The sequence below is a fragment of the Vanellus vanellus genome (assembly GCF_965231255.1).
Source record: "Vanellus vanellus genome assembly, chromosome: 6".
NCBI lineage: Eukaryota > Metazoa > Chordata > Aves > Charadriiformes > Charadriidae > Vanellus > Vanellus vanellus.
In genome coordinates, this window is record NC_138911.1 from 29,774,666 (window position 1) to 29,801,864 (window position 27,199).

Here is a 27,199-nt window from a genome sequence, read left to right on the forward strand (position 1 = left end):
TTCCCAAATGAGCAGCATAACTCAGTTATGGCAAGCTTAGCCCAGACACAGGCAGGAGCAGCTTCAGTCTTCTTGTGTAGTTGTTGCAGCCACCTGTGGCTTTAAATGCCATGTCCAAGGTCTTGGCATGGCCAATTTGGTCCCATATATATTTCAAGATGGAGAGTTATATTTGGGTCTTCAGAAGTGGCCACGTTAAACAGTATTATTATCTGACATGAACAAGGTCTGGCAATCCCATTATTATGATGGGTTGGGCAGAGAATGGAGACAGTTTATGCCCAGTGTAACCTTTTCAGTGTCCTCAAAAGCCACTGTAATATCCAGCAGCTCTTCAGCTGTGTCCTTGGCAAGGTTTGGAAAGCCCAGGGGGTTTCTGCTTCCTCACTCTTTGTGTTCTGGCCCAACTTCGGGGCATTCATTTGAGAAGCCATCCCTGAGCTGCAAAAGCCCTCACACATGGAGCTCCCTCCTGTCACTTGCTGTAACCTCTGGTGGTGACCGAAAAGCTGGTAGCAGCTCCTCTTTTGGCCTGGGGCTGAATATGCTGGGTTCAACAGATCACCCACTCAGGAAGCACCTGAACAGCCATCCTGGGACTCCCACACCGTAAAGCAGAACTACTCCTGTGACCCTTGAATGCCACTTCATCATCGGTCTTGCCTTTGCCACAGCTTCCTGATGAGGGATGAGGGGTCTGCCCCCTAGCAATGGTGACGCTGCTCTTCAAATCCCAAGTCAGAGGATGGAGTAGACAGGTTCTTGAATCTGAGTGCAAACCAGGCAGCTCTATGGAAAATGCCTTGTACAAAACCTGAAGAATTTTTTACCCAATTGCAGACTGAGGCTACTTCGACAATGGAGTAGTGGCGTGCGCCAGCAGCTTTTGCTGAACTTTTAGGGCTATGTCTTCTCATGTGGAAATTAGTGTTTTGGGGTGCTTTCTTACTGGGATAACCCATCCTTGTCCTGTTGGGTCTCAATAATTAGAAGAATCTGAACAGCAGAGGAAGGTGAGGAAGTCCAGTAAATACTTCTCTCCCTCCTGCCTTCTCTCTCCCCTCCTTCCCTCCCTCCCTCTCTTTCTTTCTTCCTTTTTCCTTCTCCGTCATCTTCAGCAGTCTCCCAGCACTGGGAATTCACCTCTTAATTATTGTGCAGCTCTTCAGGCACTTTCCAGAACATGACTACACCACCCAGCAGGTCCAGTGAGATGTAACAACACACTATCACAACAGTAGTAAGGAAAGGATGTAAGCCAGGAAGCTTATTTATAAGCCACTGTGCTATGTCCTGTGCGTGTGAGCAGTGAGCACTGGCACTGGTGTTTTGGCCTGTAGAACAAAGCCACATTGCTTAATTCAGTGGCACGAGAGGCCAGGAGAGTTTATTTGTCTTCAGTTCCTAAAAGCCTTTCAGAATCACCAGTTCCTTTGATTTCTGCATAGTAATATTGCACTCCTCTGTAAGTTTTCCCACAGCAGTTTGCACTCCAACTGGCAACGCGTGCAGGATTTCAGTCCAATTTTCATATGGCTCTTCCTGCCTATCACTGTTGACACAAAGCCCTTCTCAGAAGAGCTGAAGCCAGATTCCCTGCTGGCGAAAATTCCCTTTGGTCCCTACTGCTTCCAGCACATCTTTCCTCTCAGAGTTTGGCCTCTACAAGAGAGTCTCAGAGTCTGTGCTGTGCTACAGCTTCCTATCCCGTACTCCTCTTTGCAGATGAAAACTTCTTTCCTGTTCTCCTGCTTCCCAAAGCCTTTGGGAGCACTGCATATGACATTTGGACCCATCGAGGTAGAGACATGCTCCAAGCATGCAGCATGAAGTCAAGCTCTGGGCCACTGCCTCCCTGGATGGTCTTGGCCAAGTCACAGCACTTGCCTGTACCTCCTCTCTCCTGCTTGTACACCAGAGCGTTTCCTGAGCCCACAGGGCCAGGATAGGGTTGTAAGCCTCTGTAATTCTGAGGCTGGAAGAAATCCTTAGAAGGAAAACACCGTAGAAACACAGTGTTATGCTAATGGCCATTATTTTTTTCTCATGAGACAACTAAAATCTGCAAAAGTAGCTACTTTCTGGAAGGCGCTACCGCCATGAGTAAGTGCAGAAACACTCCACGCACTCGGCTGGATGGGTATATATGGATACACGGGGGAGAGAGAGCAGAAACAGCAAGTGCGCGTGAAGCTTTTAGCAAACACGAGCGCAAACGCTCTCAGCCCAACAGCTGTCGTGATCCTGGGGAGAGGCATGTCACGATTTCCTGTCCTCCAAAAGCACCCAGGCTTCCCTCAAGCTCTCAGGTGGATGGCTTGTCAGTGCCTCCTCCCAGCCACCACATTGCAGTGGAGGGGCACTGAGGAGAGAGTGACGTTTCCATTACAGTCATTAAATCTTCTTGGCTGCTCCAGTCCCCTAGGAATTCCTATTAGAAATGCAAATGGCTGGTGGGGTAGTGGTGGTGTAGATCAGAGCTTGGGAGGGAACTACTTAGAGCTTGTTGTGCCTCAGTTTCTCCACCCCCCACCGCCGATGGGGCTAACACCATTTCCCCGTGCTCCTCCGTTTATCCAGGTTTCCAGAGAACTGCAGGAGCCGCTGGGTAAACGTTGCACACCGATGGCTGTGGCAGAGCTGCAAGCTGTGTCGTGTTGTAATGATATTGCTCCTTATGGTGCCTTTCAACCCAGATTCTCACCGTAACTCCTACGAAAAGGCAGCACCAGATTTTTTTTTCTTTTTTTCTTTCTAAATTGTTTGTCGGTGACTTTTTCCACACCGTGCTACTAACTCGGTGGCAGCAGAGATCTCCTTCCTCAGACCTCTCCCTACTTTTCCACTAAGTGGAAAAAGAGGGCAAGGCCGAGCCGATGCTGCTTGAAGGGCACGGGCGCATCTCCTCACGTTTTCCAGTGCTCCTCCACACATCAGGCACCGGCGTGAGGTGGCTGACATCCCGGGAGCCGGGGTCCGGCTGGGGGGGGGAGAGCACGGCCGAGGCGAGGAGCCAGAGAGGGCCGCTCAGGAAAGATGATGGGGCTGTGGGTGCTGTGGGCACGAGGCGAGGTGCTGCTCGCCTTGGTTTGGGGTGGGGGGCGCTGAGCCCCGGTGGTGGTGGCCCCAAGCCCACCACCCAAGGAGGGGGGCTGCGGGGCGCACGGGGCCTCCTGAGGGGCCAGGCTGGCCTCTTGCTTCCATATGTAGGTAGGGGAAGAAGCGACCTGGTTCCCCCCCCCCCGCCCAGTGCCCCGGCAGCTCCCGCCGATGTGGGTCACCCGCCGCCGGCGCTCTGGAAACCAGGCCGCCCCGTGGAGCAGCTCCCGGTGGGGGCACCGCCTCTAGAAACCCCCTCGGCTACCGCCCCCCGGCCCCGGCCCGCGCTCCGGAGGGGTCCGACCCCCCGGGCACGGCGCGGGGTGGGGGTGGGGGGGCAGGGTCGGCGGCGTCCCCGAGTCCTGTCCCGTCGCGGGGCGGCGGAGCGGCGGAGCGGGGGCGGTGGGCGCGGTGATTCGCCGCTCCGGGGGCGGCGGGCGCCCGGCTCATGCATATGCATGAGCGTGATGTCAGAGGGGGAGCACGGCGGGCGGTGATCGCCCGAGAGCGCCATTTCCTGGAGGAGAAGGCGGCGGCGGCTGAGGAGAGACGGACGGACCCGCGCGGAGGAGCCGCCGAGCGGCGCCGCGGCGGCTGCGCGCCGGCAGGGGGAGACCGCCCGGCAGCGGCGCCCGCACCGCACCGCACCGCACCGCACCGCACCTCACCTCACCGGACCTGAGCGACCGCGCCGTCGTCCCCCCGCCCCCGGCGGGGCCTCGCGCCCCTCGCTCCGGCCGGAACCGCAGTCAGAAGTTTGAGCGTCCCCTCAGCCTCCCGGGGGAGTCCGGTTGGCGGGCGGCGACGCGGGACTGACTGAGCCGCTATCGTCCCCGCCGCCTGCGCGGGCGGTGGGAGCCCCCCGCGGCGCCGGGAGCTGTGGGGAGGATGGTGGTGCGGGAGCGATGGAGCTGAAGCGGAGCATGGCGATCCCGCGGCTCTTCTTGTTAGGACTGTGGGCTGCAGCGCTCCGGGACATCGCCTCCGTGGCAGGTGAGAGGGGCGGACAACCCGCCGGAGGGCGGAGGGCCGCTGCTGGTCGCCGCGGCTGAGGGCCGGGGCCGGCGGGGCAGTGCTCCCCCGAACCCCGCTGGGACGGGCAGCGGGGCACGGCTCCCGCCGCCGGGCCGTGAGGGGCGGAGGGGGGGGGTGGTGTGTTGCCCCTCCGCCGGCCGGGTCCCCCCGCGGGCAGCCCCCGCCGCGCCGCCTCTACAGGTGTCGGCAGCCCGCTGAGGGCGACGGCCGAGCGCGGGGCCGCTCCGCCGGCAGCCGCTTGGGTGCCCCGGGGACCGGTGGCCGGGCAGGGGCGGCCTGGCGCTGGGTCCGCCCGGTGTGGCGGCCGCGGCGCCTCGGGCAGCCACAGGTGGGGGGTCGGGGTCGGCCCGTTTTGGGCCGCCCCCCGCCTTCACCTCCCCTTCCCGCTTAGCGGTTGGGCGCAGGGTCTCCGCCGCCTCCGTGGGTCCAGCAGCCGGGCCAGCGACGTGGCGCTCGGCAGCCGGCGGCGCCCGGCGGGGAGCCCGGGCTGCGCGGGGTGCTGCCAGCCTCGCCCGCCCGCCGGCAAGCACAGAGTATTAAGTGGCAACCTGGGTAATCCTCCTCGTTGTTTGCGGAGGCATTGCTCTGGTATTTGCCTACCGCGGATCGCCGCCGAGGAAAGCCGGGCGATAACGCATTCCTGAGTGGCTTTTGTCGTTTGTTTGTTTTGGTTGTGTGTTTGGTTTGTGTGTGGTTTTTTTTTTTTTTTTTTTTTTTCCTCTCCCGTCCCTCCTGAACTCATTTTCCCAAGTTTCACCCCCCGAGTCGGCAGGGAGAGGTAGCGTGTGAGAGCCGCTCGGCGCCCAGGAGAGCCTCCCGTCGGCTTGCCCCGGGAGTTTGGGCTCCGCCGGTGCCTGTGGAGCGACGTGCATGGGGTGACACCCAGCTAGAGGGGCTGCGGTACGGCTTGGATCGCTAGATCGGGGTTCCAGGGAACCTGAGTAGTGAAAAACCTTTCCCTTGCCGTGCATTGGTAGACATCTTCTCCTCTCTCCACTCCCCAAATAACTTCACAAAAAGCATGCTACCGTGCCTAGGAATCATTCAGAGGTGACAAGTTTAAAAAAAAAAAAAAAAAAGGGGGGGGGGACGGACCAAACAAAAAAAACAAACCACAAACAAATATGTCATCTATTTTTGACAACTGGTATGTTAATTTTCTGTCAATTCTGGCTTACAACTGGTTGATAAGAAATTGAATACAATTTTATTTATTAGCTATGCGTTTCAACTCCTGCAGCTCTTACAGGTAGGCTTGGAGGAGCCTGTTCAGATGAGATTATTTCATGCGCTGGCAAGAATGTTATCAGATGAGAAATCATGAGTGGGAGAGTAGAAGGAGGAATAGATGGAAATTAAAATCCATATTGGCCTCCTATGTGCTTCTTCCTGATACCTGCAGGAAGAGATGCTGCAGCTAAAACTGGATCTTTGTCAAAAACCTGTGAATTTATTAAAAATCACTAATCTGTATTTCTTCATTTCAGTTGATCTTGACAGAGGGATTATGTTTGGGCGATGTGGAGAATTACAACTTGGGCTGAACACTTGTACTCTATATTAATTTCCTACATCATTAATTTGTATGGGAACTGATAACCATAAAAGGTCTCTAACAGCACTTCTTTGTTTAGTTTATGGCCAACTCTTTCAGGAGGGCAGTTTGAGGAGAGCAGAGTAGTTTGCTTTTCCGTGAAGGCACCTGTAACGAAAGTGTCTGTCAATTTGTGTGCGTGTTCAGCAGCCTGGCTACATCAGTTTTCTGTAACACAGAGGGAACTGCTGTGAAGCTTTCATGTTTTATTCCAATATTGTGAGTGGTGAAGGGGAGGATGCTTTCTGGCATGCACTGGGACATGTAATTTGTGTTACAGATGAGCTAAGTAATGCAAGGTTAGATGATCCTCACCCAAGGTGATTAAATCCTTAGCCCAGCAAACGAGCTGTAGCAACTAAACTAAAATTATCATCTTACCAGTTTTCCAGTGCTCTCTGTGAATCTCCTAAATTAATAACAGCAGATAGAAAGGCTGAAGACTGAGTGTGGGAAACCAGCTGTTAACAGGCTGGGGGATCTTGTTAAGGAAAGGAATAAGGTCCTGCTGGCCTGGGATTGCTCCTGGACCACTGGTGCTCTGCCGGGTACCAGGTGCCAGTGGCAGAGCACCGGCTGGTCTCTCAGTGCTGGCTCCCACTTCTTCCAGCTGCCACAACCACACTGTGAGTAACTCCACTGCTGTTCTGCCCTGTGAGGTGGTGCCCTCGTGGCTGTGGGAGGGTGGTGTGTTGGCAAGAAGAGAAGTGGCACATGAGGAATCTTTGTACTTGATCACCCGTCAGGCTGTAACAGAGTTTGAGAGCAACAGGGCTGCTTACTTAGCAGCGCTCTGGATTTCACAATTGGCGTTTTTCTGTCTGACTCTAGGCTAACGATGCATCCTGTGAGAAGCTGACCAGCCAGTGAACTGGGTGAAGTTGTATTGTGATACATGGCCTTGCAAGGGCAGCTAAGTGATGGAGTCATTTGTTTCTGAAGGATGTGAAGGCCACTGCTAGGGCATAATATTGAACTAAGCTAGTTCAATAAGTTCTGGTCTGTCAGTCCTGTGCCACGGCATAGGAAATGGCCACTCTCCCTAACAGAACTAGCCTTACATTTATTTCCCACCTTCTTGCTTTCCCACGGTCTCTTTTGATCCTCTGGTTCCTCCTTTATATGCCTTTCTTCCTTAAATGCACTTATGTAGTTGGCTTCCGTGTTTTCTCATGGTAACACATTCCATATATTCGCTTCTGCTTGAGGGAAACACTCCCCATCCACCCACACATGTAACAGTGCTCCGGGCCAAATTCTGATCGCTTCTGTGTCAGTGTAAACCTGAGCAGCTCCACTGACTCTGGCCCTGCTGCCTTAGGGTCACAACTACATAGCTCTGAGTATAACGTGGTCCTTTGGCTGGACTGAAGGGTCAGGGAGGCTCATCTGAGCACACGCCCACATCACGCAACAGAAATATCTGTTCTGTAAACAGTTCTGCTCCTCGGTGAGGTATGCTGTGGAATAGGCTTTGCTTTCACGGGTTTTGCAAATTGCAGAGAAGCTTTCTGTAGTGCAGAGGAACAGTGTACGCTGAATAATGAGACATAATTGATTCTTTCTCATATCCCAGCTCTTTACAAATGCATACAATGGAGCAAGCACGATGATTTCTTAGCAGCACTGGAACACTGTAGCTGAAATTCAAGCCTGGGGAAAAGAGGGAGTTGTGGTACCGTGTTGAGCGAACGCGCTTAGCAGTGCTGGATCACTGACACAATGAAGCTCCCAGTGTTTCTGTCTGGCTCTGCCTGGGCACTGCTCTGCAGAAGCTCACCCTGCTGTTACATGAGTTGAAAAAAGCCCCACGTACGGACTGAGCCACCACTTTTCTCCAGCAATCGTGCTTTCAGTGCTTGCCTTTGACTATTGCTTAGCAGACATAGTAGAGCAGTACTGAGACTAACAGACCCCTCTGCAGTGTGTGCTGGTAGGGTATGTAATTCCAGACCACCAACCTAGAGTAATTTGCTGTACTCCAACCCCCCTTCTTCTGGGGGTGGGGCGGAGTAGTATTTTTTTTTTAGGTATGAAATTTACAGGATCTCCAATCAAATTAAAGGTGTCCCAGGGTCAACCCGTCAAACTAAATTGCAGCCTCGAGGGAATGGAAGATCCTGAGATGTTGTGGATCAAGGACGGAGCAGTGGTGCAAAGCGTAGACCAGGTGTACATTCCAGTAGATGAAGAACACTGGATCGGCTTCCTCAGGTACAACAGATACAGAGAAGGAAGAGTCTCGCGGAAACTATTGTACAGTTTTCTGCTGTCAGCTATATCTATGCAACTACTGTGCCCTTGGCGGGGCAGGGTCCTTGGGTCTGCAGTTCAGCGCATGGCGAGGGCATAACTGAAAGCAGAACTGAAGCCACTGAGGGCTGAGATTTTATGCACAAGAACCATATTGGTTTCCTGACTACTGTGGTGACAGGTGCTTTGCTAATGCTTGTGATGCTTGAGATGTGACTTCAAGGTGAAAGGATGTTCTTGCCTTGTTTGTTCATCTTGTTCTGCCATGCACCAGGAAGACTAAGGTCTGAATTATGTAAATAGGTTTTCCCTCTCATACTTCTTCTGTTCTCTTACTCTCTCTCAAGCTGTCAGTCTGCCTAAAGGGTGAGGATTGTTAATTGAAATGAGACTCCCAGGACTACATCCCCTTCCTTTCTTTGGGGAGGAGTGTTTGTCACCTGAACCATCCCTGAGTCATTTTGCAGAGACTTTCCTAATGCATTTACACTACGATATCAGTCCTGCCCCGCTCAGAGGCACAAAAACTCTCTTCTGCAAAGCAGCTCTCTGTGCCTTGTTTTCAGGTAGTTCTGGAAGTACCGAGTTAAACAAGACTAAAGATTCTGTTCTGGCTTTTTCTATGCATAAAGAGAGCTTGTACAAGCAAGCGTGCCATCACTATGAGCGCTCAAAACTGTTAACTGACTGAGAACCACTCTTCCCTGAGCTCTGGCTTCATCTCCTCTTAGGTTTCTTGAATTGACATTGCATGGATTCTTCAATTCCAGCAACTAAAAGTCTCTGTGCTAAAGCTTGTCTGTAACAAACATTTTGATAGGAAAAAGATCTGTTCCCAGTAAAACTATTGCATAACATCACATTGTGGAAACAGTTTGTCTTGAAACTATACCATTTACTTCCCTCCCAGTTTCCCTAGTTAACTCTTTGCCCCTCACAGTCTCTCAGTCTGATTTTCTCTCTCACCTCTTATCTTCTTCCTCTGAGAACTTTCTGCAGCACCAGGTCTAAGTATACGGTGCTAAACCTGGATGTATCTGTATCTTTTTCTCCTTTTTCCGTTCTTCTCCTAAAGTGATCATTTCTACCACCCACTGTGTGACTCTGCTGCGATTGCTGTGTTTCAGAACATGCGGCTGGATGGGCAGGACAGCTGATGCCATGTGAAGGTACAGCTCTGAAAATCAGGCTGTAGTGGGTCTATTCTGTGTGTTTCAGGAAACACTCTCCCTTTTCTGTCTTCCTTCCTGGGATGTTCTTCCTCTTCCTCAAGGTGGACTGCTAGTGTCAGAAAAGCGGGCATCAGATCTGCTGAGGATCCCTGCATGGCAGCAGGAGCATGGCTGCACATCCCACAGGGGGCAATCAGTGTTTGTACAGTGACAGGCTCTCAGAGTCACAGTGATGCCTTTGGTAGCTGAGACCATGTCGCTTTGGGACCAAATTCTGCCCTTACTCACCATGCTAGCCTCGTGTTGCTAATGGCAGTGAGGATACCGCAGGCTTCCAGCAGTGGAGCAAGGAGCAGAATTCCTCCATTGAACAGGAAGCCTGTGACCTGAATGCTGCTCAGTCCCTGTGGCTGCCTTCCCCTGCTTGGATGCATCTTGTCAGGAGGGGAGCTGTTGCTGAGCAAGGGAGTGCACAGAAGAGTTCGTAGGGTGAGGTCCTGTGCTGGACTAGGGCAGCATAACCCTTTGAAACTACCAATCGAGAGGCTCAAAGAGTTTTACAGTGTGAAGCGCTCTTGGGATAACACTGAGTGCAGTTGAGATGGGGGGGCTTTTCTGACCCATCTGTTCCCGTATGAGCCTGTCACCAGTCCTGTCACTTAACTGAGGCAAAACAGTCGGGCTTGTTGGAGGTTTGTGATTTGGAGTTTCCTGCTAGCTCAGATGTTGCAGGCCAAGCTGCCGCTCTTGAAGGCTAGCTAGAGTCACGATTCAAGATCAAGATGACCAACCCCTTCCTATCCTCAAAGGACACAAACAACAGGTTTTCTGTGATGACATTTCGGAGGAAGGCTGGCTGTGCTGTCTGCTCTGCTGAGGATTCCCTCCACCCACTTAGAGAGGAGTCTCCTGTCTCCGCTGTTTTGCCACGCGCTTTCTGGTGGCTAGCTATTGTCCTCCTCCCCAGAGCTGGCTGCGTCTCCGTGGGTGTTGTCCATGCCTCTGGTTTGCCAAACACTGGAGGGTCCTTTGGGGGCAAAAACATGCTTTATCCACATAAAATATCGATATGGCTTTTGACTTTTTTCAGCTTGAAATCCGTCGAGCGGACAGATTCTGGGAAGTACTGGTGCCAGGTTGAGAACGGGGGGAAGAAGGAAGAATCACAGCAAGTGTGGCTCATAGTGGAAGGTAAGGAGTAGTAGTAGTGGTGCTGGTTTCCTTTCAGGGCTGACCCACCAATATGCTCTAGGTGGAAGTGGTGAGAGCAGATTGCTCCAGTGACAGGCTTCTTGGCTCTGAACCATTGCTGCTAACTGCAGTGAGATCACTACAGAGCAGGAGTAAGAAGTGGTAGGAGAGTAGCTTCAAGGAGAGGACCTGTCAGTTTATTACCTTCTGGTTTTATTTTGGCACATTAGGAAACAAGTGAAAGATCCTTTCATGCACACACATTTATTTCCAGCCCCTTAGTCAGTTGTTGCTTTGGTCTGCAAATAATTTGTAGAATGACAGGATGGTTCAGGTTGAAAGGGATCCATGGGGATCATCTCATCCAACCAACTTCTCAAAAGCAGTGTCACAGCCTGGTTCTGTGTATCAACCAAACAGGTCTTTGAGGGCACGATACAGTTTTAGCCCAATTCTGAGTTTCAGAAGTGCTATACATCAGCACTTCATAGCTGTGACTCTTCCATGTGGCACTGTTTTGCCCAGTCTTGTCTGATACAGAATAACTTCTACATGGTTGCCCAAAAGTTGCCCATGGCAGTGTGGATTAGTGGCTTCTTACTGTCTCATTTTTCTTGAGCCATGGTTGTGTTAGATCCTCAGAAGCTAGTAGTCATAGGATGGCTTAGTATTTGGTGAGGAAGTTGACAGGAACAGTGCATTTGCAGCAAGAAGTGGCTTTTTGAATGTAATTGATAACATTTTGGGCCAGAGCTGAATTGACAGTCTTAAAGAGAGGGAGTAGGGGGGATGTCGTGAGAGGTGGCATGGTCTGGGTATTTTACAGCAAAGGACTCACTCAGAGCTGTGGAAACAGTCGTAGCAGTTCTTATGGGAAGAGGAGTGCTTACCTGCTGCCTTCCATAAGTCCCAGGCTTTTAGCCACCTAAATTTTCAGGTGCAGATTCAACTGAGAATGTTGTTTACAGCTTAAAATGCTCTCTATTGTGCAAGGTTTCTATTTCTAGTCCAATTACCATGGCCCACTCCAGAGGTGGCTGCATTTGTGTGATGGGTGCGTTAGGAGTGATTGGGTAGCTCTGTGTGTGAAGCTGTGTGAAAAACAAAGGAGCCCTTCTGGATAGCACAGGCAAGAAATATCAAAGTCACAAAACAGCTGTGGCTGGGTAAGGGGGAGTGTTGAGAATGAATGCCAAAGCTTACAGCAGAAGCTGAAAAGAAGCAAGTACAGCAGAAACTAGTTAAAATTGAACTGAGCATGTAATCACGTGACATGGGAGTTAGTGGAAAAAATTAAAAAATAACAAGTAATGATAAGGGGTGGACTTTTAAAAATGTGTCAGCTGTTAGCGTAAGAAAACACTGGGGAATGCAAAAGCCTATCTGTCCCACTGTCACTTGTACCGCTGTATGTATTTCTTCCCTGGGAGTATCAGCTTTGTCTAGAAGTGTTATTTTCATAACAACCGTATCCTCTTTGACTGAGAGAGGATCTTTACTCTGGTCTTTTGCAGCCTTCGGTAGGTGCTGATAGCCTTCAGTGAGCCACATGAAACAAGTGTGAACTACTAAAGTGAGCTCGAATGGATTTCTGTGCTGTCTAATGAGACCCACTTACATAGTCTGTATCAGGCAGAATGGTATTTGAACTGTCTTTGTAATACAGCTAAAACACTTGATCTTATGAGACACTCCTCAGAATTTACAGAAACAAAATTATTTGGAAACTATTTTCTAGTTTAGAAACTAGACTCTGACCTTACCGAGAACATGATAGCATTTGATGCTCTGAGAGGTAATCTAAGAGGCACACTGTGGACCGTGACCACCTGAAAAATACAGATTATGTTTCTTACAGAACTTTCCCTCTGTAATTACACCTCTGGCCGTGCAGCTGTTCCTGGGGCTGCTAGCCCCTATTGTGGCGACAGTCAGAGCCCCAGCCACGCTTGTACGGACACGTCCCCCTGAATTAACACTGTCTAAAAACTGAGCTGTAGGAACAAAAATCAGCCCCAGAGGTTGGATGCTGGCCTGGAACGGGGAATAGACAGGCTCATTTCCTTGCTTTGCCAACGATTTCCTGGATTTTGGCTTCTCAGTGCCTCCATGGTGCATCTGTGAAAGAGGGGTGCCAGCACTCGTCTCTTGTACCAGTAACTGGGAGGCTAAATGTGTTGCAGACAGTGAGGTATCCAGGTAACATATGTACAGGGGCAGTGCAAGTTCCTGGATGAGTCAGCTGTACTCCCTGAACTATAAGAGTTTTTAATTGTGGTCTTGTCTAATCTGGCTAGCTGCTCCCGAAGTGAGAAAACCTGCTGAGCTGGGCAGGATCCTCCCAAAAGGTTACCTCGGGTGCCATGGCAAAGGGACAGGAGGCAGGGATCCTGCTCACAGGTAGAAGAAACGATGATATTTTCCCTTCTAATCTTCCTTGGAGAAGGAGGGTAAAGCAGGCAGAGGTGTCACAGCTGGTATCTGGAAAGCTTATTCATTTTTATTGTTTGTGTGACTGCAATAAAAAAAAGAAGTAAAACATATAAGCAAAAACTGGCAGTAAATCATGATGATGAATATACCTGTCCTGAGTAATAGTCTTTGTACATCATTCCTGAAGTGACCTATTTTTAGAAGTGTTTTAGTTTGTTTGTTTACTTACACATCTAAAGGGAGTGGCAAGGAGGTGAGGAAGGCACAGAGAAACTGCCACCTGAAAGACACAAACAGTGACTGAACAGTCGGTGAAAGACTGAGGACACCACTTTCAGCTGGAGTGTAGGGGAAATGCCAAGCCTTAGGCTTCTAGATCCCTATTTAGGCACCTACATTAATTGCCTGCTGTTAGAGGTGCTCAGTATCTGCCACACCAACTGGAGCCACTTGGGCCTGTCATCTTTGGCCAAGGACAGACAGTGTAATTTAGGCATGTGAATACACAATGTTGTTGATTCCTCTCTTTCTGTGAGGCAGCAGATCAGCAGTTTCCTGAGCACACTTTTTCCAGCTGAGAATATCTGATTTTGCTGTGGATGCAGTGGGTAGTGGCTAGGCTTGACACCCAAAGTTTTGAGTATGAAAGGGAACTCAGCATTTCTCTGGGCCTTCAGCTCTTCCACCAGCCGCCAGAAGTGCACGCTGGCTGTTCTGCGGGGTCAGCGCTGGTGTTGATGGCTGGTGAGTTTTGTATTACTGGTTTGGAGTACTGAAACCACAAGAGTATTGGCATTGCCCAAAAGAGGAACCAGATCTCTGGTGGTGTTGTGTTATGTTTAGCTATTGCCACTTAGGAGATGACCTGTCGTAGTTAGTATTGCAGCTATGTTTTGCTCCCTGTGGACCTGATCTAAGGCCTGTTGTACCAAGCAGGAGTCTTTCCATAGTGGGGAACAGATAGTTATTGAGAGCTGTGTTCATGGATAGCTTTAAGCTCTGAAACAAATTACCCCAAACTCCAAGGCAGCCTGGTTCTTGTGGTGTCAGAGCGTGCTTGAAGGTGGCTCCAGTCAATTAAGCTGTAGAGAGAGCATTGTAAATGATCCCAGTCTCTCACCTGGGGGATTCTTTCCTTGTTCATGGGTTTGTTACAGCTGCTAGTTCAACACATTCACAAGCTTCAGTTTTTAATGCATAGCAAGAATTATCTGCAGCTGGATTAGATATCTTTTAAAGTGGTGTCTGCCACTGCTAAAGTTATTGATCGTTGCCTCTTTAATCTCTCCAGCTGAAAAACTGAGCAAATACTGCCACTAAAAGCTACTTCACAGGGCAGTCTTGAAGGAGACTCAGTGAAAGAGGTTTTTCAAAGGCATTTTGGGAAGCAAACACTCTTTTCTCTCTGACTTCTAGTGGGATTATGTAGACATTCATGTCCTGAGGTGATCCAGCGTATCTGACCCTTGATTCTTGTGAAGGGCTTGGAGGCAGACAGATTAGGCATAGAGGCAGGGCAGGTGGGTGTCCAGTGTTGGGCACTGGTATTAGTGGAAATACATGAGACGGAAGGAGTCTCTCCAGTTATTATCACTTGTCTGTTGCTTTTCTAGGTGTGCCGTACTTTACTGTGGAACCTGAGGATGTGTCCGTGTCCCCTAATGCCCCATTTCATATGGCCTGTGCTGCTGTTGGTCCCCCTGAACCAGTGACAATTGTCTGGTGGATGGGAGACTCTAGAGTGGGGCTTCCAGACATCTCCCCCTCCATCTTAAATGTGTCAGGTAAGGCTGCTGCCAACGCAGGGGAGCACTTTGAGCATCAGAAGAGGAGGAGAGCTCTCTTCTGATTGTGCTTAAGTGGCACTGGGTAGCCACATAGTGTGAGAATGGTCTTTGACTGTACATTAAGGGCTGAGAGATCATGATCACATACAAAGCTAGGTCATCTTGAGGGGTGATTGTTGCTCTCTGTATTTTCTGCTGGCTTGAGGTGCACAGGCTCTCCAGAGCTTGGGTGGGGCTGGCACTGTGGTAAAGATGCTACAGGACAGATGATGCATTGGGTGCCTCTTTTGTTCCACCTCGTGGAGGTTGTTCATCATTATATTAAGTGACTCTGGTGACGTTTGGCTTGTAAATCTCCAAGCGTTCACATGTAACAGATGCCACCTCCTCCTTCTTTGCCATGTCACGCACTGCTTTCTCCTCTCTTACCCCTGTGTGTTGTTGCAGGCTTGCTGGATGCTCTTATCGTTAAAACCTGACAGCCTCGTGTAATTGTTTGACACTTTTAGAGTCATCGTATTGGTGCTGAAGTGGGCTAGTTGATATCCTGAGACCAGGGTTTGCCCCAGAGCGGGCACTAGGTGCGTGGTGGTAAGACTGCCTTCCCCAGCAGCATCAGCTGAAGAACTCAGGAGCCAGTACATGTTCAGGCCTCTCTTCGGCCCACTTCCAGGGAAGGGGCGATGTATCCCTACTAGGACCTGACCACAGCTATTCTTGTAGTTACCTCCTAAGGTTAATTTCGTTCTAGTTAGCTGTCCAACAGCTTTGTATTACTTCTTCTCTCTGCTGCTATTTTGTTATTTTCAGCAGCTCTGAGCCAAAGTTAAACCTTTTCTTTCTAAATAGCTTGTTCTACAACTCAGTCATCTCTGGGGCCTCTTCATCACTGTTAATACAGTTACACCCAGGGAGTTTATTTCTGTATATCTTTGGCCATCCTTTGAGCTATCAAATCATATGAAGCTTTTAGAACCTAATTTATATGTAAATCAAATCCTGGTTTGTGATTCGGAATGGTTTTATCATCTGCTTCCTCTCTTGCATAGCCACTCGATGCTATTCCAAGTTGGAAATGAAAACTGCTCCCTTATGATATAATCTGCCTGTTGAAATGGAAACTGAAAAGATTGATAGTTGAGAGGGGAAAGACAATTAAAAAAAGTCTCCCTTCCTCCACTGAACTCATTCCAGGGTGCCTCACAAAACTTATGTCGCGTGGGGCAGCGGCATGGGAGCCTGAAGAAGGGCATCTGCTCCTAGTGATTCTCCAAATTAATTGCTATTGTATATATTCGTCACCAGTGCCTTTCTTTGCCTCTTTCAGTGTTCTTTGCAATGTCCCTTGGGCAGATCTTGTCTTTGCAATGGAAAAAATGTAGCAGGACACAAGCTGCATGGTCACATTGCCAAAGCATGTCAAAAAAGGCAGTTGGCAAGAAAACAAGCATTTCTAGCTAAAGAAAGTATCAAATTCTGAAGAAAATAATAAAGTACTGGCTAGAAAGCAAACATTTAGAAGGTTGGTTTGGTAAAAAGATTGTTGTACTTGGAAAGCAGTGCTAGCAATAGTGCTACAGAGTAAGGAGATTTTGGGTTGTGGTGTGTTTTGTGTCTTCTTCAGGGCAGGACTGTGTTTGGTTCTGTCTTTGGGACATTCCTACCACATCAGGTGTTCCTCTGCTGCCTGGCTTCAGCCTGCTGGCAGCATTTTCCTCTGGCTCGTTAGTGTGAGTGGAAGAAGCTAAAATACTTTGCTCTTTCGTTTTATAGCAGTCCCTCCTCTCTTCCACTACACCTTCTTTGCAATGTTGTTAGTCTCAGGCTTGGGAGATGAATCAAAGGGCAAATACAGACACTGCGCAAGCTGCTCTGTGCAGTTCTGAAGTCTTATTTGCTCCTAAATTAGTGTGCCAATCCTTAACTCTTCTCAAATAGAGCCCTATAAGGCAACTGAGGGCCAAGTCGAGTGAAAATGTATGCTAGACACACTTCTCCAGACAGCTTTTCAAATCTCTCTCAATTCTGATTAATTAGCAATACCTGTATGCAACTTGGAGCAGCTGGACATCAGTGTGATGCTGTGTTCAGGCCCTGCGGGATGGATGGATGCTCACAGAAGAGAGGGAGCATAATCCTCACTTGCATTGTATCACCCCTGGAAAGTGCATCAGCGCTGATGCAGTATCATTTGACTTGTACTTCCTTTGTGTGTCTTCAAAAGTCCAATGCAAGGTGAGGGACAGGTGGGCATTAGCTTGAAATCTGCAGTGTCTGGCTGGAAGTTTGCCTGGGCTTATAGTCAGGTAGAAGTTGGTTCTTGCTCAGGTGGCAGGCTGAGGTCCAGAGGGTTGGGCACTGTCTAAGCCCATGGTTCAGCACAGTCCTTGCTTGAAAGATGTTCACCGGAAAGTGACAAGTGGACATCTATTAACTAAGCACTATGAGCTGCTATTCTGCCAGATTCTTCCTTCTTTTTCAGTGCTTTCTGAAGCTTGCATGGAAGCTTTTCTACATTGCCACGCTCTCTCCATTAAAAATGTGTTTAGCACGTTAATTACATTGAATTCCATGTGCCTTTGATTGACACCCAGCTCAGCCCTCCAAGTGCCTGTACAGCTTGAGCTGGATGTCACAGATAATTGAAATTCTGCTGAAGGTAGAAGCTGGATTATATAGATGTTTGTGTTTCATTTCCTTTTCTTGGCTGATCTCCAGGTATTAATCAAAGCACAGTTTTCTCCTGCGAAGCTCACAACGTAAAGGGATTGTCTTCATCTCGGACAGCCACTGTTCAAATTAAAGGTGAGAGAGTGCAAGACAATGGGTAAGGGACTTGGGTTTGCTTTCTGGGGAGGGAAGGTAAGGGCTCCTTAATGTAAGGGGCTGTCTCAAAGCTGCTGGCAACCAGACCAGTTGGAAATAATGCTTTGTGCTCTTAACAGCAGTTCCCCCTTGCTATGAAGGGCTGTATCCCAGGCTGTTGAAAATAAACCACATCTGATCCAGGAGTGGAAATGTGATGTCAAATAACAGTTTTTTCCTTGAAAAGGAGAGAGTCAGAGCAGTCAATTTGTCTGTGAGAGACAAAACTGGGTATAAATCTGTAGCTGGGGAAATCTTTCCTTCTTGGAGATAGACGGGTCTTGTTAGAGCTAAAGAGGCCATGACTCCTGCTTGCTTCTATGGGCATCACATTAGATGCTGAAAAAAGACAAGGAAGTTGTTTACCAGTGGCTAGTAAAGTCTGCTCATCCACCCTGTTTTTATGGATTTTGTTTTCTTGTTTTCTTTTTTAATTCTTTGCTCTTTAAAAACTCTTTCAAAACAACTAATTCCTAGCCTTTGCATGATCAGTTGCTATTTGGAAGTCCCTAAGTTGATGTCACGTTTCCTCTGTTCCTCCAGGTGACTGAAATGGGGATAATCAGAGCAATCAGTTCTTCCCCTCCTCTTCATGTTGAGATGCTTCTGCATTTGAATTTTTAGTCGTGCTTTAATGTGCATTAAATGACATGATTATCAGTTTCAGGAGAGGCATGTCACAAAAATAATTTGTTCCAAGTGGTAGCTTATGGCTCAGTGCAAATAAGAGCAAGCATTTATGTCTGTATCAGAACTCACAGTTGTGTTAGCTAATATTCATTAAAGAATAGCTTAAAATCCAGCTGTAGATCTACCGCTCTTACGGTGTATTTTTCTTCAGGACATTGTGGTTACTTGGCATTGTTATGCCAAGAATGCAGTATGCTGGACTAGTAAGATTTATAACTTAATTTAAAATCATTTTGAGTTGTTGCCTTAAAGGCTTGTTTACACAGGGGAATTAGTTATTGTGGTATATATTTTCTATGGATATTTTTATCCTGGGATAGAATTTAGTTCACAAAGCTGTTATGCTTTAAAACATCTCATCAAGCTGTACTTCGAAATAACATTTAGTATAAACAAGCTTTTTTTTTTTTTTAATGTTAACACAGATTTATTTTTTTTTTTAACCATTAATAAGATAATGGGGTAAAGGCCTCAGAATTCTCACATTTCCCAGCAATTACGTTTAGCCAAAAGTGCTCTATAGGGGCTAATCATCAGGTAATGAATCCACACAACCTATTTGGGAGGGATGTATCAGCATCACATACTGGTGTATGTACACACCCACTTTTTAGAGCTGAGGAAGAGCAAGCTTAAGTGATTCGACAAATGTTGCACCAGTACAAGGCATGTCCTAGAGATAAAAAAAGATGTTGTAAAGAGCAAGGCCAGTGCTGTAGTCGTAAAAGTTCTAACTGTAATATGTCAAGTTTATAACTACTTTTAGATATACCTTCAAGGAAAGGCTGAAAGAGCTGGGACTCTTTAGCCTGGAGAAGAGAAGACTGAGGGGAGACCTTATTAATACTTACAAGTATCTAAAGGGTGGGTTGAAGGAGGATGGAGCCAGGCTCTTCTCAGAGGTTCCCAGTGACAGGACGAGGGGTAATGGGCACAAGTTAGAACATAGGAAGTTCCATTTGAATACACAGAAAAACTTCTTTACGGTGAGAGTGACAGAGCACTGGCACAGGCTGCCCAGGGAGGTTGTGGAGTCCCCTTCCCTGGAGATTTTCAAGACCCGCCTGGATGCAGTCCTGAGTAATGTGCTCTAGGCAATCCTGCTTTAGCAGGGGAGTTGGACTAGATGATCTCTAGAGGTCCCTTCCAACTCTGAAAACTCTGTGATTCCGTGAAGTGATGACGCTCATCTAAGCAACAAAAGTTTTGAAGATCTCATATAGCCCCTGCTGAAATTAAAGCAAAGCTCCTAACAAGGACATTAGCAGGAACAGGCCCAGATAATGTTTATTTAGTCCTTGATTCTACGAACATGTAGACTTCAATGAAATTACTCCTGGGAGTAGTTGTCTGTACATGCACGATCAGGGCCTTCCTCTCTTACACGGAACCATCTGCTAATGAGGATTCTCAAGACTTTCTACAATTTATTAAACAATTTGTTTCTTCTGTGTTTCCAGAGGCAAATATTTTTGCTAGGACATTTACAAACTGCTAACATTTCTTCCTGTTTGCTGCTGTTGTTCATTATCTATTCTCTGTAGTGCCCACAATGTGCTGGGTGTACTCCAAGCAGAAAATTACTGTTATTGTAGCCCACAGTCCCCAGCCGTGTACAAAGCCCTGTTGTTCCAGACACTCTACATGCATGGAGGAAGTTAACTCTCATTATGTTAACACTAAAGGTCCTGTCTTCAGACTGGCTTTGCTCTCCTTCAGTGTGTGTGGCTAAGATTTCTATGGTTCTATCCCCTGTTTCAGAGCACAACAGGAAACAGCCGCCCAGAGGGTATTTTCCAGCACCTGGTGGGGAAATGCATCTGTCCCTTTTACAAATTGCAGAGTTAGGGGAAGGTGCTCTCAAGCCGACCCTCTTCAGGGGCTGTCTCCGTTACAGAGTGGATGTGTTGGCAGTTGATCATTTATTTTCTCTAGTGGTACAGCCCCTACCTCCCTTGGCCTTGCTATCCAGTGTTGAAAATTGCATGTCGCTGAGCCCAAAAGTAATGAGCCTGTTTACAAAAGACTTGAGTTAAGGGCAGTGTTTCAATGATACCCAAGTAAGCAGTGAAAGCAAGCTGTTTTCCCCCCCCAAAGAGCTTACAAACCTGAATACACAACATCAAAATGGAAAGAAACCAAGACACAGAAAAGTCTAAGTTAACTTGCAAAGGCCTTTCACTGAAAGGCAAAGAACTCATTGCCCATTTTCCATCCCAGACCTGTGCTCTGCTGCCCCACCTCCCACCCGCTCACACTGTTCTTATCTAGGTGGCAGCCCCCTGCCCTGAGTCCTGGTAACTAGTTAACCAGACAACAAAGGCTTTATAGTGTTAATCTGTGGCAGCATCTATTCCCTGCCCCATCCTCTCCTCTAGGCCCTCTATAAAGACCTGGGGAGGGGCTTTGGTCTAAGCATTTCTCCTGCAAGATGGCCCTACAGAGATGCTGAAAGCAGTGTTGTGGTGGTCCTTGGTGCAGCGAGAGCCAAAGGTGTTCTCTGGCAGAGTAGAAGATGCAGCTGGAGGAATCCTGGTTTGCAATTACTTTTCCACTGCTCCTTTCCACTGGCTACAGGACAGGTGGAAAATTCATTCTGTAGACAGACCCTTGTCCTGAGGACCTTTGCGTTTTTGAAAGAGGACTCCCGAGGGTACAATCTGTCAAGGTGCTGCAGGAAAAGTATTACTCATGGCAGCAGCATAGGATTTTTTTAGATCAGCAAAAGGTCTGGGGAGGGGTTAGTATTCATGAAGCTGGCAATTTTTTCAGGAGTGAGGTGCTTAAATAAAAACAGACTCAGGAGCGAGAAAGAGATGGTGAGATAGATGGTGAGGGTTATATCGGGAAGAATAGGAGGTAATCATGTGGAATTACAGTGGGAGGAAAAGAGAAGGCAAAGGGAAGCATTGAGGATCCTAAAAGGAAGCCAAAGAGCTCAGGTTAATGTGACAACATACTAAAGGCCCCTGCAGTGATGGAGGTGTCTGGTCAGAGTGAGAGCATAGAGGCAGCGTTCTGGAGCTCTTCTGTGGCGGTAGGAAGCACAAACATCTGATTAAACGGCCAGTCTGGGAATCCTGATTTTGTTCCTGGATCTGACCTTAATTTGTAATGCAGTATCAGCCATGTAATAGGCACTCCCTTTGCCTCAAATTGCCACTCTATAAAACAGAGTGCTTTCTGAGTTTTTTCATCCCAAGCCTGAAGGAGGCTCAGTTTTCAGTCCAGACTCCATCCCAGGGTACTTTAGGAAGGGTTTGTGATGGACACCTGGAGGAGGCACTTTCAGAACACCAAGAAGTCTACTGCAAATCCAGCTGCAGCGTATTTGGATTAATACAGCAAACCACCATCGATTGGTGCTGGCAGAGCTGGTTTCAGGGGCTGGACTGAGAACCAGGGAAGGGATTTTAAAGCCCTGATTTGGTTCACAATGTAGGTTCACAGGCAGTTGTGTTCGCAGGGCTGGGTCACGCATTGCAATGGAGGGGCAGGGAAGAGGGCTGAGTAGCAAAGGTGTAAACATCACACGCTGGCATTGCTATCAGAGATCAACCACCGCCTGTATGCATCAAGCAAGTATGCTGGACTGTTAAAGAATGGATGCTAATAGCTTGTTCAATGTTAAAATAATAGTTTCATTCACAACAGTCAGAGATGCTCTCTAAAGATGTGATATTGTACCATTTCTGTTAGTCATTTCACTGCATAATTTCTAACCTCAAACCTTTGCCATTTCCATGTGAATACCTGCTCAGTCCTGTGTATACTGAAAGGTCTCTTTGTTTCCTTTATAGCCATGCCTCTCCCGCCTCTCAATGTAACTGTAAGCCAAGTCACCAGCAGCAATGCCAGCGTGGTCTGGGTGCCAGGATTTGATGGCCGTGCACCCCTGCATTCTTGCACTCTTCAGGTATGGCCCCTCTGGATTGTCCCCTGCCCTGCATGACAAGTGGGACTCCCCTGAGCCACGACACTGCTTGGACCATCTTTTGTTCTCCTCGCTGCTTTGTAGCAGTGTTTGAATTCTTATTCCACAGTTTTAAAAGATGGCAACTTAACAGGATGCAACTCGGGGCATAAGTAGGTGCCAAACAGCAGGACGAGTTTTTGAGAATTTGTGACTGGCTTCATTCTCCCTCATGGCAGGTTATCTGTGGCAGCTACTCCATGCAGAGTTGTACACTGCACCACATGTGAAGCAGATATTGCTGTGTGGGAAGTGCCCTTGTGTGGCAGCAGGGTGCTCACGCATCCTGCTAGCGTGGAGCAGGTGGCCCATGCCAACTTGTTCCAGTGCAGTGGCCTGTGGCTCCCATGTCAGCTCAGCCCTGTGCTTTGCGGTGCCAGAGGAAGCGCTGAGATCCAGACATACTGGATACAAAGTCAGACCTATTTGCAAGTTTCAGAATAATTTTAAGCCCTGCCTCTAAATCTTGATTGGTTTTCCATTGGCAAAGACCAATTCTTCACAGGAAATCAAGGGTGATAATACCATTCAGCTCTACTGGGTGCTGAGTACTCAACATCTCTGAAAAATTGGACTGCTTCTTTAGGTTTCTGGGAACAATGGTATGTGTCCAGCTTCAGGCAGAATTAGTTTCTTGCTTTGCACACTTAACTGTAAAATCAGATCAAACAGCTGGTAACTGAGTGTCAAAAAGAAATGGTGATTCCGGAAGCAGGCTGTGCAAACACAGGTAGGCACATTCCCCGTAGATTTATCTGCCAGGTGTGAATATTGGGCCCCTATGCTTTCCCTACCTGATTTCAGCAGCAATGTAAGCTGGAGTGGAATTTCTGTGGGGTGTTGCCAACTATGGAGAGGATGATTGTAAACACAAGGTATGCTGGAAGCAGCCTAGCTAATTTACTTGTAGTCCTCTTTTTATTTGTGGAGAAAACCAGATATTTCATGCTCTGATGTTTTTTCCCTTTCATAAGTAAAAGAAACCATCATCTTGTTTTAACTCACTGGCAGAAAGAATGTCTGAATATAGCTGGCCTCGGTCTCTGAGTTTTGTTGCTGCTTCTGTTCTTGTTCGCAGTCGAAAATTGTTTTCTTCCGCTGTTTTACAATGCGAGTTATCTCCAGTTGGAACAGCCTATTCTCCCTGGCTTGCATGCTGCAATGCTAATCACCCTGGGTTTCGAGTTCTCCCTCTCACTTTTGGCAGGGGCAGGGGTGGGGGGGATGGGACATGTGGAAAAGAGGCTGAATCAGAGCAGCTCAGTTTCTGTCCACTCAGCAGTCTCTCGCCCCTTTTCTAAGCCTTTTCTGTTCTGTTTGGGGAGGACAAAGTTCCTGCATTTGGATCTGGGAGCAGGCTGACTTGGTAATAACCCTCCACTGTGGGAAGTCGTGCTTCCCACATTGAGAGATTTTGTGAGAGACATTGACCCACATTTCCATTTGAAAATGCACATGCTCCTGGCTCCCCATAATTGTTCAGAGCCTCTCAGAAAGAGAAGGGGGATTGAAACTTGCCTGTGGTTTTCTAGCACTTGGGAACTGCAGCGGGTGCCCCGAGAGCACCATGTTCAGACAGGCAGATTGCTTCTGGGGACAGGGTGGGGAATCATTCTGTTTACTGACTGTTAGCACAAGCCATGTTCCAGGGCATAAAGGGGGCAGATGTAAGAGCACCAACTCTTCAGACTGTTGGAACAGAAACACATCATCAAATTGACAGGGTTTTACACAAAAGGCTGCTTGTTTTTTCCTTTCTTTGGATGACACTGATAATGACAACAATATGCTTTTCTGTTTTGGAAACTTGAGATTCTTCCTTTTTATTAGCCAAATAAATCAGTGGGCCAAAATTGTGTGTGAGAATGAGCAGAAGGGCAGGGAGAAAGGGAGAAAGACTGCTATATAAAGAATATAAAGTCCACATGAGCATTTCACTTTTGTCAGTACACCTTACTTTTACTCCCAGCTTTGCTATTTCATATGCACTTGAGACAAATAGGCTGAGCCTGGGAGCTATGCAGTGATTTCTGCTATTTTCAGTACAAAAGCAGGATCATTGAACCTGTCTATGCATTAAAAGTACACAGTGATACCAGATTTAAATTAACATTCATGTTGCTTAAAAGTTCAGATTTGGGAAAAAAAAAAGGGGGGTTTCAGGAGTGGTAAAAAGTTTCTTTTCACTTTAATTTGAAACAGTTTAGTAGAACCAAGCCACCAATGTCCACCATGTCTTTAATCCACTACAAAACTGACAGTATACAAACTTCTGAAAAAGGAGTTGAGAAAAAGGTGACACTAAAAGCAACAGGGAAGTTGATCTACCAATTTCCATTGCCCGAATTTAGACAAGCCTCAGAAGCCAGCCGCTAGCACTCAAAGCAACAAGCACATTTGGTTTTCCTTAAAGGAAATAATAATCAACTGTAGAATTTATAACATAGGTAGGAAATATTTTAAAATATAGAACAAAATTTTCAGCTGGTGGAAAATATTGCACTGCCAGAGTTAGGAGAGTGATGTCACTTAAATCAAATAAAGGCATGGCTCATGATTCTTAGTGTGACAACTCCCTTTTCAGTATTTTAAACTGTACTGGTACCATATCTATTTTTACACATTCCTAAACTAACCATGAAATGGATTCTTATCCCTATAGACCTGTTAGTCATATGGCTTAGGGTAACAGTCTTTTCTGTTTCGTCCTTGGCACAGGTAGCTGAGTCACCAGATGGCCAGGAGGTCTCCACTGAAGTCACCCCAGTGCCGCCCTTTGCCTACGGCGTGCAAGGCCTGAAGCATTCCACCAACTACAGTGTTCGTGTGCAGTGCAGCAATGAGATGGGCAGCTCCCCTTTCACCGACAGGGTTTATTTCCAGACCCTGGAGCTTGGTAAGTGTCCTGGTTTGAGCGACATGGGACTAATTTCTCTTTCAGTAATTTTGCTTTTCAGTAAAGTCTTTTCTAATGCTTGGGAAAATTATGCTTTCAGAAGATTCTAATGTCTGAATTTGTGAAAATATTTATGTTATAGACAGCTATGATTTGTGGGTTTCAAGGTCTCATTGTTTCAAGGTCTCAGTGTTTTGAACTAGCCCGATGCAGAGATGAGGAGGAGCAAGACCCGTGCACTTGACCCAAGCTAGCCGACAGAATTATTTCATACCACGAATGTCACATTCAATATAAATTAGAGAGTTTGCTGAAAAGTTCTCTCTCTTCCCTGATGGCTGCCATCCTGAGAACTTCTTGCCCCGATGCTGGACTCCTGAGCCCTTCCCTTGCTCCCGAAGCCATAGTGCTCGCAGTGTCCGACATTTGCTGTTCACTGCTTGTAGTGCACAGCTTCCTACTGACAAAATTGGCTGAGTATAGTCCTTGTATATTTTGTATTGGTGTTGGGATCAATATTGATTCTTTAGTGTTATTAATGTTAATTATCTAGTCTTGTTATATTAAATCTGTTTATATTTCAACCCTCAGGTTTACTTGTTTTTTCCCCATTCCCCTTCCTGGGTGTGGAGGGGTCATTGGGTGAGAGAATAATTGTCTAAATGACAATAAATTGTTGTAGGTTCCTCAAACCATAACAGTAAGCAAATAGCAGACAAGAACAGGAAACTAGTTCTGAATCTGAAAAAGACATAGTGATAAACTGCATTGAACTCCTCCTTGCTAATTCTGAAATGCAGGAAATGTTATACTGTCAGATTGCTTGTCCACTCTAAGGGTCTCCTAACACTTAATAATATGCAGTCAGATGCTGTTTACAGGAATGATGCATGATACACAAGTTGATCCAGCCACAGGGCTTCTGCATGCTGGGTGTATGTCCCATTCACTCTCTGAGATTCTTGGGATCTCAGAAAGAAATGAGAGACACTAACCAACCTTCTCTTCTTTGCCTGAAGCAAACACAGTGCTGATGGCTTGCAGAAGTTGTTCTCTCCCTTCATGCTTGCTCTTTCAGCTGATCTCAGGAAAGAGGGAGAATCTGCCTTTTCATCCATTTTCACTGTGGGTAGTGCCTTATTTTCCTGCACAGAGTGATTGTGTTCTGTCCTCTGCTTTCAGCTCCAAGCAGCACCCCACAAAATATCCATGTTATCCAAAGAGATCCTGGTCTGATTTTGGAGTGGGAAGGTGTAGCTCCAGATGTGCTGAAAGAAAACGTCCTAGGATACAGGCTGGAGTGGATTCAGGATAATGTAACTCAGGTAACAGATTGAGAGGGGAGCTGACCCATTGGGCACAGAGTCGGAGAATGTTCATATTAAATTTTCTAGGCATTAGGGTCCCTCATCCCTTATCCGTACCAGGGGACTGAATTGCTGGCATTGCTTATGTGTAAATTGATCTATTCTAATTTGCAACAACTCCTTAGTATTGGGCCTCAAGATTTAGGCCCATTTCTCCGTTTGTGGCATTGTGGAAGCGAATTCCTTCACTTGACAGACCAGTTCTCTGCTGTTCCTTGTACAGTGAGGGCAATATAGAGAAAATCCAGTTCATCTCTGCCTCTTTATAGTGCTGTCCCAAAGGCTGCTCAGACAGTGCGGGATCTGGGCTTTCTCCTATGACTGGGACTTGGCTTTCCAAATCCTAACAACAAAGGTGTATTTAACAAGTGAATGAGTTATACTGTAAATCACAGAAAGAAGGTTGCGGATTCTTTTAATTCATTTTCAATATGTAGGGAGTTAAAAGGACCCTGTTAGGGTAGAAGGCCTTTCATTTGTTCTTCAGCATTGACCTTTCCCAGGTATCTATCTGCCTTTGAAGTTCACAGCATTTCTTGTGGTTTCTCGCTTCTTAATATGTATTTAGCCAGTGCTTATTAATGATGAACAAACCTGTAATAATAGACAGCTAGAGGGAATAGACTTATTTCCTTTTGTGCATGACCCATTTCATACTAGGTCAGCGTCAGTGGCTTTGAAGGACAATATTTTGAGTTCCCATTGAATTTACATTGTGTCCATGGTGGCAGCCAAATCTTCGTAGATTTACTGCAAATGATGTGTATGAAGAAGATCCACAAAATTACTGAAAATATGTTGGCGTTGCTCATCCTAAGTGAAAACTGGCCATGAAATTCAGAAG

The 27,199-nt window shown here is 47.4% G+C and overlaps 1 protein-coding gene across 1 annotated transcript in view; it reads left to right on the forward strand.

Annotated features, from left to right (window-relative positions):
• Positions 1–4,004: 4,004 nt before the first annotated feature.
• TYRO3 (TYRO3 protein tyrosine kinase) overlaps positions 4,005–27,199 on the forward strand; it is a gene marked incomplete at its 5' end in the record, with an annotated part of 43,739 nt that continues 20,544 nt past the window's right edge. Inside the window, 8 exons of the mRNA XM_082485201.1 lie at positions 4,005–4,092; positions 7,759–7,942; positions 10,244–10,344; positions 14,391–14,561; positions 17,283–17,369; positions 21,920–22,035; positions 24,811–24,988; positions 26,171–26,313. Of these exons, the coding sequence (XP_082341327.1) occupies positions 4,005–4,092; positions 7,759–7,942; positions 10,244–10,344; positions 14,391–14,561; positions 17,283–17,369; positions 21,920–22,035; positions 24,811–24,988; positions 26,171–26,313 (1,068 nt within the window). The remainder of the gene's footprint in view (positions 4,093–7,758; positions 7,943–10,243; positions 10,345–14,390; positions 14,562–17,282; positions 17,370–21,919; positions 22,036–24,810; positions 24,989–26,170; positions 26,314–27,199) is intronic.